The following is an 18,282-nucleotide window of genomic DNA, read 5'->3' as shown; positions in this document are numbered from 1 at the left end:
AAAGGCTTTAAAGCCTTTATTCGACCTATGGAATAATTCTATGAGATAAATATTAATTTCCCCATTTTACATACGAAATTGAGGCTTAAAGAAAGTAAATAATGTACACAAAACCCAGAAAGCAGGCACAAAATTTCAATATAGGTCTCTGATTTTACAGCTGTTTCTCTCATTGACTTTCCAATTTCATTCTTTAGGTTTTTCACATCTGTTAAGAAACAAAGTTTATGTGAAACAGGTCCCTTAAAAATACAGCATCTTTTCATTTGTATCACTTCATTATGTATCTAAAGTTAGTTTAATTTACACTCAAAAATCAGCAAAGTAAGCATCTCTAACCTCGATCATGGTGCCTTCCTCATAGCTACAGAATGAGGAAGGGACTGTTTAGGCCTGTTTTCTTCCAAAGGACAGGAAACACCCAACCCTGACTGGGTAACATTTCTAAGGCAGTCTCAAGTGACAACATGCTTTTCTTTTTCTTCCTTAGCCCAGTCACACCACACTGCTTCTCAACAAGATAAGAGAATAAGCTGGGCTTTGAAATGAGGGCAAAAGAGTTTAACAGCATGTGCAGAGTTGTTCTTCTATTGCATTTAACTCCGTAGGTTAGAGGATGATACTTACTGACCCAAGAGCTGCAAGTGTCATCCCTGAATCAATCAATTAGCTCCCACTGTTTCATAGCATAGACGTTGCCTCTACACTGAAACCCACACCTCAGGTGCAAACTTCCGTAAGTAAACAATAAGTGAGAGTAAGAAGGGAGAAAAGTGAGAAGTGGGTGCTGTCATAGTAGGCCTTTTAAGAATGTAGGAGGATTCTAGTTCTTTTTTTTAAGTTAGTACTTGCGTGGACACGGAGTTTTCTGAAAAAGCACCGATACTGAATGCCACCAAGGTTTTGTCACTTATCAGACTAACATAAACTTCACAGCATCCTTAACGTTCTCTCTACTAGACTAATAAGGCCACCTTTTCTACAAGTCTGCCAAAACATGGGAGGGATTTCCAAGTTTGCCAGATGATCACAGAATCCTATGGCAACTCAGCATTAGAAATCAAGAACTAAAATGAGTCAGATGCTAACTGTCTGATTCTCAATGAGAGCAAACAGCATCTGCCACATAAAACCTGCTCTGAGGGCACTTGTTTCTCACTGAACGGCATCAATGGTCTTCATCCTTTGGAGAACTGTAATCATTACAATCAAGGAAGACAAGTTGCTTCCAAGAAGACAACTTTTATTGTTCTTCTTTACATATTTATTTTGGATATGCCTTAACTAGATTAAGAGAAAACAAGGATTTGAAAAGCAGAGTATCCCTTTTATTATAATTTCTTTTTACATAACCTTTTCAACCTAGATTCAGGTAACTACCTGTCTCTCCCATCAAAGGAGAAGGGTCCTGCACATTACAACAGGCAAAAAAGGCTTTCAGGAAATAAAATATTTTAAATTGATCCATTACAATTTTTCAAATTTCTTGAGTACATTGGAAAGTGGGAAAAAGAAGGAGGGAAAAATGGTACTTCAAACAACCAGACCGTGATAACCTTAGCTGGCTTTAGTACACTTTTTAGATTTTTTTCCAACAGGTACAAAGGGGGTTCAAGTGCTCTATGTAGATGCTTTTCCATACCTGATTTCTTTTTTTTTTTTTAACTCCCAGTAATCCTGGCCAGTGTGTATCCAAACTCTCTGAAGCACAGTAAGTCTCAATTATGCAGAATAACCACAGGCAACCAGAGATTAGGGGGAAGCGCATCTCCCAGAAAGAATACTTGTATCTGAGTTACATTTTCAGAATTTAGAATCGCCAATTCAAGATGGAGAATATGGAATGGGAAGAGTTATTAAAAAGGTAACACAATTTGACTATGAGTAGGCAACGTGGAATTTTAAGGTTAGGAGAGCTCCTTGGAAGGACATAGAAGTAAACAGCGTGATAAGCAGACAGGGAAAGGGAAGAGGGCCTAGTAGAAGCCAGCTTACTTGCACCACTTTTTATTGTGGTAGCATCCCTTTCTCAAAAGGAAAAAAGATAAAGTCCCTGGAGAATATTTTAAAATTGATTGCATACTGATAATAATAACTTATTGAAGCAAACTGTTGGCAAATGGTACCTATAAAGAGGTCAAGAAACAAAAGGAGAAACAGAAAGTTCCTAATTATTAGAACTAACTTGTTGCTTTTGATGGGGAGGAGTGTGATATAGGGAAAAACCTATTTTTCCTTTCTCTCATCAAGTTTTTTATGCAGTTTGCTTTTGTGTAGGTGGTTAAAATATCTGATGACTAACCACTGCAAGCACAACTTACAGGGACAAAGAAGATAAATGTGAGGACGACAGAAGTTAAGTGTGGAGTCCAGATGCGAGCCAGTGAAACAATATAAAAAGGACTTATAAGGGAAGTGGAATGACTTTGTTGTAAACGCACCCAATCAATCTGATAATATTTTCAAATGTACTCAACATACCAGAGTCCATTCCAAATCCTTACTGTGGGCAGGAAAGCATATTCTACATCCCTTCTATCCTTATTCCATTTTCTACCCCCACACTGGAGGGACGGCAAATCTGCAACACTCTGAAAAGAAACAATGGTGCATTTAAGTCTGTTCACTGTAGGTGTCTGACTCCCTATCCCTGGCATCCCAACCACTGACACTAGTGGGTGTAAAGTAAGCCTCTTTCAGAGATGACATTTTGTTACCCCTCTTTTTGGAAAAAAATAAATCAAAGAGAAAATTAATAAACTTTGTCGTTTTAGTGTTTGTGAAAAACAAGCCGTTCCTTATTTTGCTCCCAGCAAAACTTCATTCTTTCCAATAGCCATCACACATTTCTGACAAACAATGAATAGGACAAGCCTTTAACTCTGGCTTGTGAGGTACACAGAAGAATAGAAACTGCCCTTCTAATTCTCTAAAAATCCCCTAATAGGTTTTTAGTCTTCTGGGAGTTATAAACTTGTAAAAAAAACACCACCTGCCTCTCCCATGGACAGGAATAAGCAGTCTACCCCATTCTATCTCAATGGAAGTGGTAATTCCCAGAATTTTAGGTGAAAGCCAAGGTGATTATTATACAGATTATTAACTTCGTCTATGGAAGTCTTTCCTCTTCTGAAGTGTTCTTAGAAGGAAAACAAAACAGCAATTTTCCTTGACTTAAAACTGTACGAGTCATAGACCTCTTCACTGATGGCAGTGTCCTTCACTAATTGGGAGCTGGAATGAACCAATGATAAAGCAAAAACCAAAACAAAGCAAGGGGCCACAGTTGGGTCAACAGGAAGGTGTGCAGGAAGAAATGAAGGGGACAAAAAAAGAAAATAAATGCATAAGAGAAAATCTTGTATCTGTAATTCAGACCCTGAACAATCCTTCTCATCCTCTCAAAATTCCTAAATTTCAATGCTCTAAAAACTCAAAGAGCACTAAATACTGAAAACCTAACAACCTTCCCTAAATAGGCTTCTGAAAAAGCATTAGGCTACTGTATGCTACTGTAGTGATTTTGTTAGTGCTGAGGACCAGCTTTCTTTAAAGGCCACTGGAGAGCTATGATTTAGAGGCTGGCTGTGCTTCTTCAACCCTATATCTTGCCTTCAAAAGTACTTCTTATGGAAAGGACCCCATGTCAGAACAATCTAATCTCTCCCAGCCCCACAAAATATAGCAACAAAGATCCAAAAAAAAAAAAAAAAAAAAAAAAAAAATCAGACTTTCCATTAATAAATAAGGAATCTCAGGTTCCACAACACAAAAACACACATGTTCAAAGTGCAAATTTCTGCCATTAGTCTGGGACTTTTCTCACTGATACAGAGCCCTGTCTTATGGTCAGAGAAACCACGTAGAGGGCAGCCCCCCTCCCTGTTGGGAGCCTGCTTCCAAGCTAATGAGCACCACTGAGAACCAGATGGAGGTGTTGGGAGGGGACTGAAGTGCTGGGGTCACAGAGGAGGGAGGTGGTCCCCATGAATCCTTCCTTTCCTAAACCCAGCAGGGAATGGAGGAGAAGGGGGTGAGTGAGAGAGGTGGGCTGTTTTAACAGCTCACCCTGCCAGGGGGCCTAAAGTGCCAAGTCAAGCTGCCAGCCTCCAGAGATTAGAACTGTATGATGCTTTGGGGTAAGTGTGCCGCGGTGGGTAGAAGCCAGAACCATAGGGCAGCAGTGAAGGAGAAGGGGCTTAGAGGACAGTAATATACTATCAAGAGTTAAAAGCTGATCCAGAGCACATCAGAGTTACAGGTTTAAGAAGGGATCTGCCGGTGAGCACGAAGTCTGCCTGGCTGGAACGGAGTAGGAGGATAACCCTCACTTTAAGAGCTTCTTCTTTTTTGCCTACCTTTTTGGTAAAGGCAACATCAATTTTATAAAGGGGACAATAGAGGGAGAAGAAGGTGGGTGTAGATGTGTGTGCTGTGATCCACAATGGAAAGAGCAGGCCCTTCAGTTATTTTACTAGATTTTAAATGCTTTAAATTTTTTTTTGTCCTTTTTATCTTTTAAATACAAAGTCTGAGCTGTCCCAGTGCCCAAAGTCTTCCCTTCCACTAAGGTCCAGTAGAGTCTGAATCTTCAATCAGAACCTCTGTGGTAGCACCGAGTATATCCGAGTTCATGACCAGCCCTTCAGTGCCCCCACTGCTGCCACTTCCCACAAAGATCTTCCCATCAGCCATCAGGCTCACCCGCTCTGTCCCACTACAGTATGACTTTGACATCCCTTCGGCTTCTAGCAGGAGGCACTCTCCAGAGGTGGAGTTTCCCAATGGCTCAGGAAGAAGAGGAAGACCCTGCCCATCTGCAGGTTGTGTCAGGGACTCTGGGTTAGTGCCCAAGATATCTGTGCTGGTGATGAGGGCGCCTGCATTGGCAGCCAGAGCTTCGGCAATCAGCACCTCGGGGTGGCTTTTTGCTTTGTGTGCCACTACGCTGTCCTTCTTCTCAAATTTTTTGCCACAGATATTGCAAGAGAACTGGTAGAAGGAATCTGCATCATGCTTCTTCATGTGCCAATTAAGGGATGCCTTTTGCCGACAAGTAAATCCACAGATCTCGCATCTAAGAGAGTGGAAGAGGAAATGGCTGATCAAACAGAGAAATGAAAAGGGCTCTTACTCAGGGTCAGGGCAAGAACTTAGAGGTCACATATACAAGCAATAGACACTAACATATACTTGTGAAAAATTAGGAAAAGTTAACTAGATGGAAAACTAATCTGTTTTTTTCTTTTGTGTAAAAACCAGAGGAAACAAGGAAAAGTTCACTAAGTAACTTGCATCCCCAATCAATCCTCCGATTTGGTAAAAGTAAACAGTAGTGGCAACTGAAATGTCTGTACAGGGGCTAACCCGCGAGCAGGGCATGTATGCGCTTCTCCCCAAGATGTTCACCAGTAAATAAACACTCACTGTAACGGCTTCTCGCCAGTGTGAATCATCCGGTGCACTGCCAGATTGTGAGAGCTCTTGAAGGCCCTGGCACAATATTCACAGATATAATCCCTTTGATCTAAGAAGAAAAATAATGTGGTCAGTGTTCCATTTCGAATCCCTCTTAAGTATTTTTTCCCAGTTTACAGTAAGTAAGCAGATGATCAGTTAGTAAGAGCAATATTGTTTTCAATGTATAAAATACACTTTGGATAAACAGAATTTTAAAAAGATATATACCATTTTCTTTTTTCATGTTTGTTTTTGAGAGGAAGAGAGAGAGACAGAGAGACAGAGAGACAGAGAGACAGACAAGACTGTGAGCATGGGAGGGGCAGAGAGAGAGGGAGACACAGAATCCAAAGCAGGCTGCAGGCTGGACATGGGGCTCGAACTCATGAGATCATGACCTGAGCAAGTCAGAGGCTTAACCGACTCAGCCACCCAGGCACCCAGGACTTGTTTTAGAAAACTAAACAAAGCAAAACAAAAACAACCTAATGGAAATACGAGAATTGGAACCCTAATCTCAATCTTACCAATAATCCAGATCTTGGATAAATTGCTTAGTAAGTAAACAACTACATTTTCCCTGGATTTTATTCTTTAAAACAGTTTTTCCAGACTGTGGAAGCTGAATGCTTACATATGAAGAATTTGGCACTCAAACACCAAAATCAACAATAACAACAGAATTTGGCATCTCCTAGAAGAAAAGTGATCCACAATTAAAGTGGTAATCATGTCTTCTGTTTCAGGTTTAAAAAATGTTACCCAAGATAAACAATTTAAATTTCTCTCAAAAAGGTTCAAGTTGCTGTCATCATATATGTGCAAACAGTACCTGTATTCTTTACCTTATTCTCCTACCCCACATCTTCTGCACCATTCAACCCCCGCCTCTGTCATTTCACAATCCCCCCAAATTTCACAGGATTTTTGATGAACTTGGTAACATGGTGTAAAATCTATGGGTCAAAGGAGCACTGCACTTAATTATTTCTTTATCACTTGGTTTTGGAGAGAAGTGGACAAGGAGATGCTCTGTATCTCTTGAATAAATGACCACTATGTTTTCTGGGCCTTTCTCTTAAAATTGCTACACATAGTCACAGTGAAAACACGAGGATAAGTTAAAAGGCAAACAATATCCAATTTAATTCTATGCCCCATCCCAAACAGTTCTAAAGCCAAGTGTGGGAGAAGAGCCAGGTTTTTCTCAAGCTTGAATATATTTGGGAATCATCTAGGGATGTTAGTAAATGCAGATGCTAGTTGAGTGGGTCTGAGATTCTGTAAGTAACTCGTTCAAGTGACATCGATTCCTGTTGGGCTATTTTCTACAAGATGAATAGGCAAGGTCTAAAAATGCACTTTTAACCCAGAGACAACTCTTCAGTTTGTCTCCCAGGTCTTGCCTACCTTTCTAGTTTCATTGTAACATGCAAACCTGGGTGGGGCATCCACTTGCTTAAATAAATTACATTTTTAAACAATGTTTATTTTAAGAGAGAGAGAGAGAGAGAGAGAGAGAGAGAGAGACAGAGAGAGAGAGAGAGAGAGATTGAGAAAATGTATGAGTCGGGGAGGGGCAGAGAGAGATGGTAAGAGAGTTCCAAGCAGGCTCCACACCATCAGCACAAGCCCCACATACAGCTCAATCCCACAAACCATAAGATCATGACCTGAGCCAAAATCAAGAGTCAAACACTTAACCGACTGAGCCATCCAGGTGCCCCAAATAAATTACATTTTCAAAGGGAGTCTGTACATACAAATTTGGAAAAAGAAAAACTGCAATGACATCATAAAATTGTATTAACCAAATACAAATAATTGAAATGGAGTGAATTTCTAAACGAGTCAGTTTGTCATAGTAGTTACTTGATACTTACAGCTAATACCCTAAACTGGTTGTCAGAAACTACTTTTGTAGAGAATAAAACCGTATTAACAGGGAGAAGGAGCAGAGATATGGCAGCATCTAGCAAGGAATAGAGTGGAGACAACATTCTCCCTGAAGCAGCATGGTATCATGGGAAGACTGCAGACTTTGCAGCGAGTCAGACCTGAGCTCAAATCCTGGGGCTCTGAGAAGTCTGTGTGCCAGGCCCTGTGCAGTAAACAGCACTATGGATGTGATCTTATTTCATCCTTATAATAATTCCATGATATCTGTGACATTATTATCACTATTTTTCAGATGAGGAAAGGCGAGAAGTTAAGCAACTTGTCTAAGTCACACATACAGTAAAAGATGGAAAGGGTACATATATCAGTATAACCCTGGGTAGGAGACAACTAGAATTCCTAGTTGTACCCTCCACAACTACTGAAAAGATAGTAGGTAATAATCCAGTGCCTGGCACCTGCTCAATTGACTCTAATACCCAGCCTAATTTGTTCCTATTATCTGAATGGCTTTGAGATTGTCAGTGGCTAAAAATGAGTGGAATTTGAATCCATTCTGTATTATGTATTACGAAGGCATTTGGTTTCTCTTTTTAAAAGAAAAGCTCCTACAGGAGATTTCATGGGAATGTAATAGCTAGCCTTCACAATTTCAACAGCACCAGAATTGCCAGGCGCTAGTGAGTAGTTAGCATAAACCAGAGGCAAGCCTCTTTACCATCCAGGCTTTCTCTTAATACTCCTCATTTCTAGTCCATAAGAGCTACTACAAAGTATCTACCAGAAAGGGAGTTAGAAAATCTTGGTTCTGTTAAAAACTAGTGATGTCACCAAGGCCAAGTTAATGTGCAAAGCCTCTGGTTTCTCAGCTGTAAAACAAGGATAATATAAGCAAACTTGGTGATGTTGAATGATGATGATAACATATGTAAAGTTTCTAGTCCACAGGTGATATAGAATATGTGCTCAATAAAAAAACTGTCCTGGTCATAAAAGTTCTTAAAAAAGTCAAAGGATAAAAGCGAAAAAGCCCTAGTTTGTTCATCTCTTATAAAATTTATGTTTTATTACATTTTATTTTCATACCTTTCTCTCACACTTGACTGTAGACTTTTTAAGATTTACATTAGAAAAAAGTATCATTACCAATCTACATACTTAAAAGTAGAATGCACTTAACACCTGATAAAACATTTTATTTAAAAAAGTACCTGTATGATGTTTGGCATGTCGTAGAAGTTGCTTCTGGAGCCTGAAGAGTCGCCCACAGGAGGGATGAGGACATACATATTTCTTCTTCAGCAAATGCTGATACTTAATGTGGTGCTAAAACAGTAAGAGAATAGAAAGAGGGATAAAAATTAAGGCTTCTTGAAAGCTTGTTCCTTTGCTAAGTCAAAAGTGCTAAAGAAAAACCAAATGCTCTGCATATGGATGGGGGGAGGGAGCAGTATAATAAAATAGTTAAGAACATAGGCTATGGAAACAGATCTGGATTCCAATCTGGGTCCATCATTCATGAGCAGTGTGACCTTAGGAAGTGTACTTAAATACTGTAAGCTACAGTTCTCACTGGCAAAATGGAGACAGTTACTGCCCTAACAATACCAATTGCATTATCATGAGAATATAGAGATCATGTATTATATAACGCTGAATGCAGTAAATGGCCTATAGCAAAAGAATAGTACCAAACATTACTATAACAGAATCAGAATCAGAAAGTGAGGGCTTAGTCTCTCTTGCATTATATTTGCTGCTAAACTAAAAATCAAACAGGCCATTTGTCCTTTTTTTACAATGTTTATTTATTTGAGAGACAGAGTGAGAGTGAGTGTGAGCACAAGGAACAAGCAGGAGGGGGCAGAGAGAGCAGGAGAGAGAAATCTCAAGCAGGTTCCGTGCTGGCACTGTCAGCGCAGAGCCCGACATGGGACTGGATCCCACAAACCGTGAGATCATGACCTGAGCCGAAATCAAGAGATGAACACTCAACCGACTGAACTACCCAGGTGCCCCCAAAGAGGCATTTCTTAAGGTTTAGTAATAAACATTTCACTTTCATGTCCTCTGCTAGACCTAAATATAAGCTGAATCTTTAATTCATTTTTAAAACTCTACTAAAAAAAAATCCAAAACCCTAAAAATTTATTTTAATTAATAGATTTTATTTTAAGAAATCACTGATTTGAGTTGCTAATTTTATTTTTAAAAATACACATTAAAATAAAGTCTGTTCATCTGTGTCTCTGGTGTGTTGGTAAAATCATCTATCAGAAGTATTTACACCACAATAGGAAACACCGGACTATTTCAAGGAAATCCTTTTTTTGTGCTATGTTTTTAGACATTTTTCTTTTTTTTTTAATGTTTATTTATTTCTGAGAGAACGAGAGCATGCATGGGTGGGGGAGGGGCAGAGAGAGGGGGGACGGAGGACCCGAAGTGCACTCTGTGCTGACAGCAGAGGGCTGGATGGGGCCTGAGCCCACGAACCGGGAGATCACGACCTGAGCTAAAGCCAGACGTTTAACCAACTGAGTCACCCAGGCGCCCCTAGACACTTTTCTTGACATTGTACGTCAACGATAAAGCCTGCACAAGTTCACAAATTATAATATCTCATGAAATATGAGAACTAGTAATGGAACCTAACCTGAAAGGCTGCCTTATGTAACAACTTACTGACCTGCAAATAGCGAGGGTGAGCAAGAACGGTTCCACATCCTTCCATCTCACAACGGACATACTGGATTGGAGGCTTTTTTCTATGATCAGTATGTAGGAGATATGTTAGCAAACAGAAAAGAGGCACTCTGCACAGTGACTTAATTCAGTGCACTATAGGGGACAGCAATTTTACAGCACAAAGAATGAAAATCTCTTTACTAGTATACAGCTTGCACAGAATTTATGTTAGAAACAACCAGAAACAGTCAAATGTTTGATAAAGAGTTTAAAAAAAAATTGGACAAAATAAATTAGAACTCCCCAAAAGGTAAAGAAGCATTAAGATTTTTTAAGACCCTGCAATGGAAATAAAAACACAGTAACTTTGCATCAAGGACATTAATAAAGTTGCATTTGAGAAATTTTTAAATAGCCATTCCTGCAAGGTAATTGTGAGTAATTATGTGAGTAAAGTGCTTACCATCAGGAATAAGGAACACAGTAAGGGTATAAATTACTTACCTCCGTTTGGGTAATCGTGGACTTTTGTCATCTTTTCGCCTTCTTCCTCTCCTGTAATTAAAGAACAGAGTAACTACCCACATATTCCAGATTGAAGCTTGGAGTGAAGGATGGCTGAAAACATGTACTCAAGACCACAGAGAAGGTGGCAGAAACAAAGGATACCCCATAATAGACAGAACCAAAGACATATCTGACAAGCCAAACAAATAGGTCATTCTAAAATAATTTCACTTAAATAAATCTGCACAAGTTAAATACATACTTTTCATAAACTATACATTACCATGGAAGATTTGGATAAACCTCAAGGTTACTACTTGAAGAGTTGTTTCAGTAAAAAGTCTATCACCTAAATTTAATCAATTTAAAAAGTAGAATCGAAAGAGTCCATTATCTAAAACCCCTGAGAATATAAACTCTACTCTCCTTATACAGAACCAAAAGCCTAAACACTTAAAAAAACAAAATCTTATTTCTGCAACAGGCAATGATGGCTGGACAGGAAGTCAAGATTCTTAAATCACTTGCCTTACTTAATTTGCCCTTCTTTTGAGGCTCCACATTTGCCATACTTTTTTTGCTCTTACCCTGCCTCCCAATAGCTCCTGTCTTACCCACTCATTAAGATCTCTTTAAGTATTGATTTGAATTAAATTTAAACTTTTCAAGCTTTTGAGTATCTCGAATGAAACTGTCAGCTGCTTGAGGCAGCAATATGTACCTGTCAATAACCCTCCTCACACTCCCACCCTTTTTTTCCCACTAGTGGCTTCAAAATCTGTTAGGTTTCCATTTTTAGTAGTAATTGCCTACTCACTTCCTAGGAGGTTCCTCATCCTCTCTAATTTCATTCTCTTCTTCTTTCACCTCTACCTCCACTTCCACTTTAATTTCTTTCTTCTCTTTTTCTTCTTTCACCTTCCCCGATTTTCTCCGTGGTTTTGGGGTTTCCCTGAAAACACAAATGCATTTCAACACTGGTATCCAGCAAATGATCTTTTCAAGGGGACCTGTGACAACGGGGTAAAATCTGTGATTATCATTGGTTTACTATAAAATTATGATCCTCAGCTCATGAAATATGATTTACAGTCAATTGTTCCTCACATGCATGGTAATGATACATACTTAAAGTCGCTTAGGCTAACAATACCCTAGAATCAAAATTCACTATAGTTATACACAGAAAGACAAAAGTAAAAAATTTTAAGTATTCAGACAATTATGGTATCTTGTTAAGATAAACATGCAGACATCCAATAATTTGGATATGATCAATATAAAGTTCTATATAAATAGAAGAGAGGGCTGTGTGAAGGAGTTAGAAGATCATGTTCAATTTGCAAAACAAGTACATAATTGCTCATTTAAAATGAAGTCCATACCCATTAGTTTAGTAACAAGGCAAAATAAAAGCACACAATAGTGCTTTCCTAACTTATTTTTCATCGACATGTCTGGAGTAAAATCTGAGACGTGCCTTTCTAAGTGGGGTTTGTAGGTCTCGTCTCTTGGGTCGTCTTTGAATGGTATTTCCTCTTCACTGATTAGCATCTCTTCTTCTTCCTCCTCTTCCTCATCACTACTGAAAAGAAGCAAAAAGAGATTAGAAATTCTAGTTGTAAGGATTATATCTGACTGGATTTTATTTGCTAATTTATTTAGAGGTACCAGAAAGTCACAGTACGTTATTTAGAATTTTCATCCTTACGGTCTAACTGGATGCAATCTAGCTACTTTATCCTCACAATAATAATTAGAACTAAAAATACATTACTTCATTAAATCAAGGTAAAGTGATGACTGCTCAACGGCACTAAGAGTTAAAGAACAACTGACTTTATCATACTGTGTGTAGTCATCTGACGATCTGCTCTATCAAAGGAGATCAACCAAAAAAAAAAATAATTCACATGACTTTATCATGGAATATAAATTTCAAAAACCCTAGTTAGTCAAAACATCTACATTTCCCATTAGTGGCTAGCATAAAATAAGCCAGAATACAGAAGGTACTCAAGACATGCTTTCCAAACTGGATAAGTAAAGATTACATGGTTAAAGCTTTAATTAAGAACAAAGTGGCATCTAAATACCAAAACTGAAGTTAATTTTTTGTAACAGTTCCACATTCTTTCAAGTAGAAAACAACTTCTGTATGTGCTATATGTCCCCAAGGGTTTAAATATGACATATGAAATTTCTTACCTAATGCCACCTGGAGACTGGTGTTCTTCTGCACCATCTGGAGAAAGCAAGCAAAACAGAACTTTATGGATATTGATATTTTGTCTCTGCAGCCAAGAGACTCAAACCAAAGAAGAGTATCTGCAAATTGTCTAAAAGGAGCCCTATATCATCAGACCTACCCTTGACAGTTGTTCAACATTACATTTAAAACCAATAGGCAACTGGTTATTAGATCAGCACACTCTACTTGTACTGTACCATAGTCAAGTTGATCTGTATTTGGTTCTGACTTGCAGATGAGCTGCAATGAACCAGTCTTCGACCTAGAGCTTCGGGTGTTCTCTGTGTCATGATGCCGAGAAACTGATGTCCTGCTACTACTGCGCCAGCCCCGGCTAGGCCTAGTTGCAGCAACGGAAACTTCTTGAGGGAGAGCAGAATCTCCTTCTTCCTCTTTCTCTTCCTTAGGATCTAGATGAGAATATATACCATTACTTATGGTTAACTAATAACCATCTCAGTATATCTACTATTGTAAATACAGTTAATAAAAAAGAAAGTAAATTTTTTTTTCAGGAGAAAAGCCCCTCAGATTTTTGCTGAAATAAGAAAAACATGAGAGGAAAATTAGATGAAACTTTTCCTTATTGTCATCACTCTAAAAAGAAAAAAAAATTCATGTCATAAAGTAGTAGTCTTATATCATATCTAGAAAAAAATGGAACACTAAGACAAGTATGCAAAATATACCAAAGTAATTCAACTAGAATTCTAGCCTTTACATCCAAGATAAAAGAAACTAAATTAAGTGAGTGGTCCCAGAAAGATGGCTGGAACTTCTACAGAAGCACGAGAAAGAATCACAGGTCTAGATGTGTTAACAACCAAACAACGCTGGAAGAAATTGCTGAAGAGAAATTCCATAAGAAAAATGCCGTCCCTTGACTCTTTTCAATAACTTAGAACCAAACCATGAATTTCAATTAATCTATAGCATCAATGGGGCACCTGGGTGGCTCAGTCGGTTAGGTGTCTGACTCTTGATTTCAGCTCAGGTCATGATCTCATAGTTCATGAGTTCAAGCCCTCCATCGGGATCTGCATTGACAGTGCAGAGCCTGCTTGGGATTCTCTGTCTCCCTCTCTCTCTGCCCCTGTCCTCCATGTGCACTCGCTCTCTCTCACAAAAATAAACAAATATTAAAAAAAAAAAATCTACAGGGCCTATCATGACAAAGTCTAGCTCCAGTGTTGCTCTGCTTCGGTTTTCCTGAGATGCTGTGTACAGGTATACACACAATGTTACTGTTACCCTAGATTTTCTTCATGCTTTAAAGGTGAATGAGGTGATGTAGGACCATTCCCTCCTGAGCAATAAAAAAAAAACAAAAAAGCTTAGTATTAGAAACTGGCTTTCATCCCTAGAGTAGCTTATTACTGTTAGCATATTAAAAGTGAGCACATTTTGACTATGCTTTATAATAGAAAAGGCCTTTCTAAGAACAACACAAAATTTTAGTAACAGTTGTACCTAGGACTATGTAAATATAAAAATTTTCTGCATGGCAAATTCCACTAAAAGCAAAGTCTAACAGCCCAACAGAAAAAAGCCAGCAAAAACATGTGGCTTTCACACAAACAGGTCAATCCTCTCAGGAGAAACTCAAATGAAAACAATTAGTGTGGTACCATTGTTCCCGTCATACTGGCAACGATCCAAATGTTTGACAACAGAGTATTGGCAAGGCTGCAGGAGACAGTAACACAGATGACAGCATGTGCACTGGCAAATCTCTATGAAGGACACTTTGGCAGGATCTACTGAAATTATAAATGCACATCCTTTCACATTAACTTCAACTAGGAATTTATCCTACAGAATTGCAATCACATTTATGAAATGACTTGTGTATAGTCATCAAAGCACTGTTTTTAGTAGTAAAAGAGTAGAAAACAGCAGGAGGGGCTTGGTTATATGAATTATGATACATCTAGTCGGTAGGCAACTGCATGGAAATACTTCCATGACACTTCATTATGCAAAAAACCCCCACATCCATGTAATTATCCAAGTATTATATAGGTATACATTTGTTTTTTATATAGAAATAAATATACATGCAAGATATGTATCTTATATATGATAATAACACTTCTGGAAGGACATACAAGAAATTGATAAACACTGGTCACTTCCAGAGAAGGTACAAAAATATGTCCAGTAATTCTAAGTATCTACCTGGGAAAATAAACTGGCAGCGGACATTCACTGTAGCATATTTATAACAGCTAAAGAATGGAAACGACCCATCCCTTCAAGATGATGACCCATACTGAGTAAGAGAATATTCAAATAAACTATGGGATATTATATATGGGATATTATATAGAGGTATCTGTAAAGAATGACATGGAATTATTGGTAAAAATACTGTTAAATAGAAATTAAGCAAAATGTAAGACACAAAACTATATCTAACATGTTTTTTAAGATGTGAAAAATATAATTTCCTCTACTGTGGAACAAGGTGGTGACTGGAGGCTATTTCAGCTTTAACATACTCTGAAAATTTTATGAGAATATATTAAGGAAATGGAGTAAAATTAGTTTGAATTGTACAGAATAGCAGTGGGAACTCCTAAAAACCTGACATAATTTTTATATCAGAAATGCATTTCCTCTCAGTTTTCTTTCCCACTCATTATTGCCTTTCTCACTCTTCTCATATCTGAACTATTTTAAGTATCAAAATATGAAATAATAATAAAAAAGGGTTAGATTTTAAAATATCTTCAACTATCTACAATCCAATGAGTTTTATCCATAAGTAACTGGAAGGTCAAAGACAACTTGTTTAAAATCACAAAGCTAGATAAGCAGACTCAGATATAAAAATCATGTCTTGAGACTTCTCCATCTAGGTCATGAGTGCTTTTAAGATAAGATACAGGGGCGCCTGGGTGGCGCAGTGGGTTAAGCGTCAGACTTCAGCCAGGTCACGATCTTGGGGTCCGTGAGTTCGAGCCCCTCGTCAGGCTCTGGGCTGATGGCTCAGAGCCTGGAGCCTGTTTCCGATTCTGTGTCTCCCAGTCTCTCTGCCCCTCCCCCATTCATGCTCTGTCTCTCTCTGTCCCAAAAATAAATAAACGTTGAAAAAAAAAATAAAAAAAAGATAAGATACATCAATTTCTTCAAAGAAAGCAATTCAACATCCTCCATAAAGTATTATAAGAATAATGGAGGGGTGCCTGGGTGGCTCGTTTGGTTAAATGTCTGACTCTCGATGTTGGCTCAGGTCATGATCTCACAGTTTGACTGCTGTGTTGGGCTCTGTGCTGAGTGTAAAGCCTGCTTGGGATTCTCTCTTTCCCTTTCTCTCTGACCCTCCCCTACTTGCTCATGCACCCATTCTTTCTCAAAAAAAAAAAAAAAAAAAAGTAAATAAATATATATGTATTTACTCAACCCAATGACACTAACTTGGACTTTAAACCCATTCCACTTCCTGTAAAGCTTTTTTCCTTCAGTATGAAGGATTGTATGGCCACATCTTCTCATGCTATTCCTCTTATCCACCAGAGAATTGCTTATTCTTATAAATAAAGCATAATAGCCTGGTTTGTGGAATACCACCCCATTCCCCCTGAACTCTATAAGAAAGAAAAGAAACATTATCAGAGTACTGTTAGCAAAAATGTACCTCATCAGAAACACACACACACACACACACACACACACACACACACACACACACACACACTGCCAGAATCAATTTTGTACAAACTCTGGAAAATACTCAAACATGTTACAGCAAACACGTGAACACTAAATTAAAAAAAAAAAACAAAAAACAAAAAACAGAAACAGATTATACAAGACATTTAAGGAAATCTTGATCAAATTACTTATTGAACATAAGCTAAAGGAAACAGCCTTTAAAGATGACAAGACAAAGAATATAGTGTTTAAAAATATGGTCAAAAAGCTGAAGGGTTTAAACCATTGACAAATAACTAACAACAATCAGGAGAATAATATGTCAACAAATAAAGAATGCCAATAAAGAAGTAGTAATTCTAAAAAAAAAAAAAAATCAAATTCTGTAGCTGAAAGTGTAACAACTGAAAGGAAAAACTCACTAGGGGATTTCATTAAACGGATCTGAGGAAAGATGAATCAGCAAACTGTAAGGTCAAATAAGAGTATCCAATTCAAAGAACAGAAAGAAAAGTAAACAGAGCCTCCTAAGATACCCATGGGACCATTAAGCATACTGACTTAAGCATACACACGAGAGTCCTAGAAAGAGAGGAGAGAGTGGAGCAGAAAGAATATTTGAGGAAATAAAAGCCATCAGTTTCTCAAAATTAGTAAAACATGAATGTACACAGACATTCCATGAACTCCAAGTAGGACAAATTCTGTGGAACTGAATAAAGGAAACATTTACAGGGGAGCTGGATGACCCAAGCCATACCACTCTGTTGCAACCCTTTGCGGACCCAAGAGAAAGAGATGTACCAAGCATTCCCAACAGAAAGAAGCCTAGTCTACTACCTAGCAGGAGGAAGATTTTTCCTTGCCTGGCAACAGCCCAGCCAATGAGACACAGTCACAACTCAGCCAATGAAAAGCTATTATATTTCAAACTACCAGTTTACTCCATTGGACTCTGGCCCCCCAGCCCCCACCTCCACCCCTGCCCAGAAGTTCCTCTCCTTTGTTTTAAGGACTTGCCTATCACTTGTTATTGCTTGCTTGTCCAGAATTGTAAATCCTCTGCTATTCCTGAGTAAACCCATTTTCCTGGTAAAACAGTTGGGTGTTATAGTTTTTTTTTTTTTTTAAAGTTTATTTATTTATTTATTTAGAGGGGGAGAGAGAGAATCTCTCTGACAGGCTCTGCACTATCAGCATGGAGCCTGATGCGGGGCTTGAACTCATGAACTGTGAGATCATGACCTGAGCCAAACACCAAGAGTCAGACGCTTAACTAACTGGGCCACCCAGGCACCCCTTGGCTGTTTTACTTTTAAGGTCAACAACTCAGGAGATCCAAGACAAGACACATTACAATCAAACTGTCGAAAGCCAAAAGACAAAGAGAGACTCCCGAAAACAAAACAGTGTTAAGAGGAATGACTCATCAGGTATAAGAAATGCTCAATAACATTAATAGCCTATTTCTCACCAGAAACCATGGAGACCAGAAGGCAGAGATACCATATTTAAAGTGATAATGTCAAGCAAGAATTCTATATGTGGCAAACTATCCTTTCAAAATGGAGATGTTCTCATATAAACAAAAGTGAAGTTTGTAGCTAATAGACGTGCCCTGCAAGAAATGCTACATAGGGTGTCTTCCAGGCTGAAACGAAAGGACACCAGGAAATAATTCACAGCCATATGAGGAAATAAAAACACCGTAATTACATAAATAAATATAAAACAGTATTATTATATTTTTGGTTTATAACTCCTCATTTTCCCCCTACTTAAAAGTGTATAAAACAATAATTAAAAACCTGTATTAATAG

At 38.3% G+C, this 18,282-nt stretch overlaps 1 protein-coding gene across 2 annotated transcripts in view; it reads right to left on the bottom strand.

Moving 5' to 3' along the window:
* Positions 1–1,222: 1,222 nt before the first annotated feature.
* Positions 1,223–18,282, bottom strand: part of ZFP91 (ZFP91 zinc finger protein, atypical E3 ubiquitin ligase) — a 47,667-nt gene continuing 30,607 nt past the window's right edge. Inside the window, exons 3-11 of one of the 2 annotated variants that reach the window (XM_043581202.1) lie at positions 13,003–13,215; positions 12,763–12,799; positions 12,035–12,139; positions 11,372–11,506; positions 10,552–10,602; positions 10,049–10,127; positions 8,571–8,685; positions 5,428–5,527; positions 1,223–5,077 (exon numbers count right to left, since the gene is read on the bottom strand). In XM_043581202.1, coding sequence (XP_043437137.1) covers positions 4,567–5,077; positions 5,428–5,527; positions 8,571–8,685; positions 10,049–10,127; positions 10,552–10,602; positions 11,372–11,506; positions 12,035–12,139; positions 12,763–12,799; positions 13,003–13,215 — 1,346 coding nt within the window. In that variant the 3' untranslated portion in view covers positions 1,223–4,566. The remainder of the gene's footprint in view (positions 5,078–5,427; positions 5,528–8,570; positions 8,686–10,048; positions 10,128–10,551; positions 10,603–11,371; positions 11,507–12,034; positions 12,140–12,762; positions 12,800–13,002; positions 13,216–18,282) is intronic. The other variant, XM_043581203.1, reaches the window with a different exon arrangement.

This window comes from Prionailurus bengalensis, chromosome D1 (assembly GCF_016509475.1).
Source record: "Prionailurus bengalensis isolate Pbe53 chromosome D1, Fcat_Pben_1.1_paternal_pri, whole genome shotgun sequence".
Lineage (NCBI taxonomy): Eukaryota > Metazoa > Chordata > Mammalia > Carnivora > Felidae > Prionailurus > Prionailurus bengalensis.
Note: the sequence above shows the minus strand (reverse complement) of the source record. Positions and strands in the feature narration are given on the sequence as shown.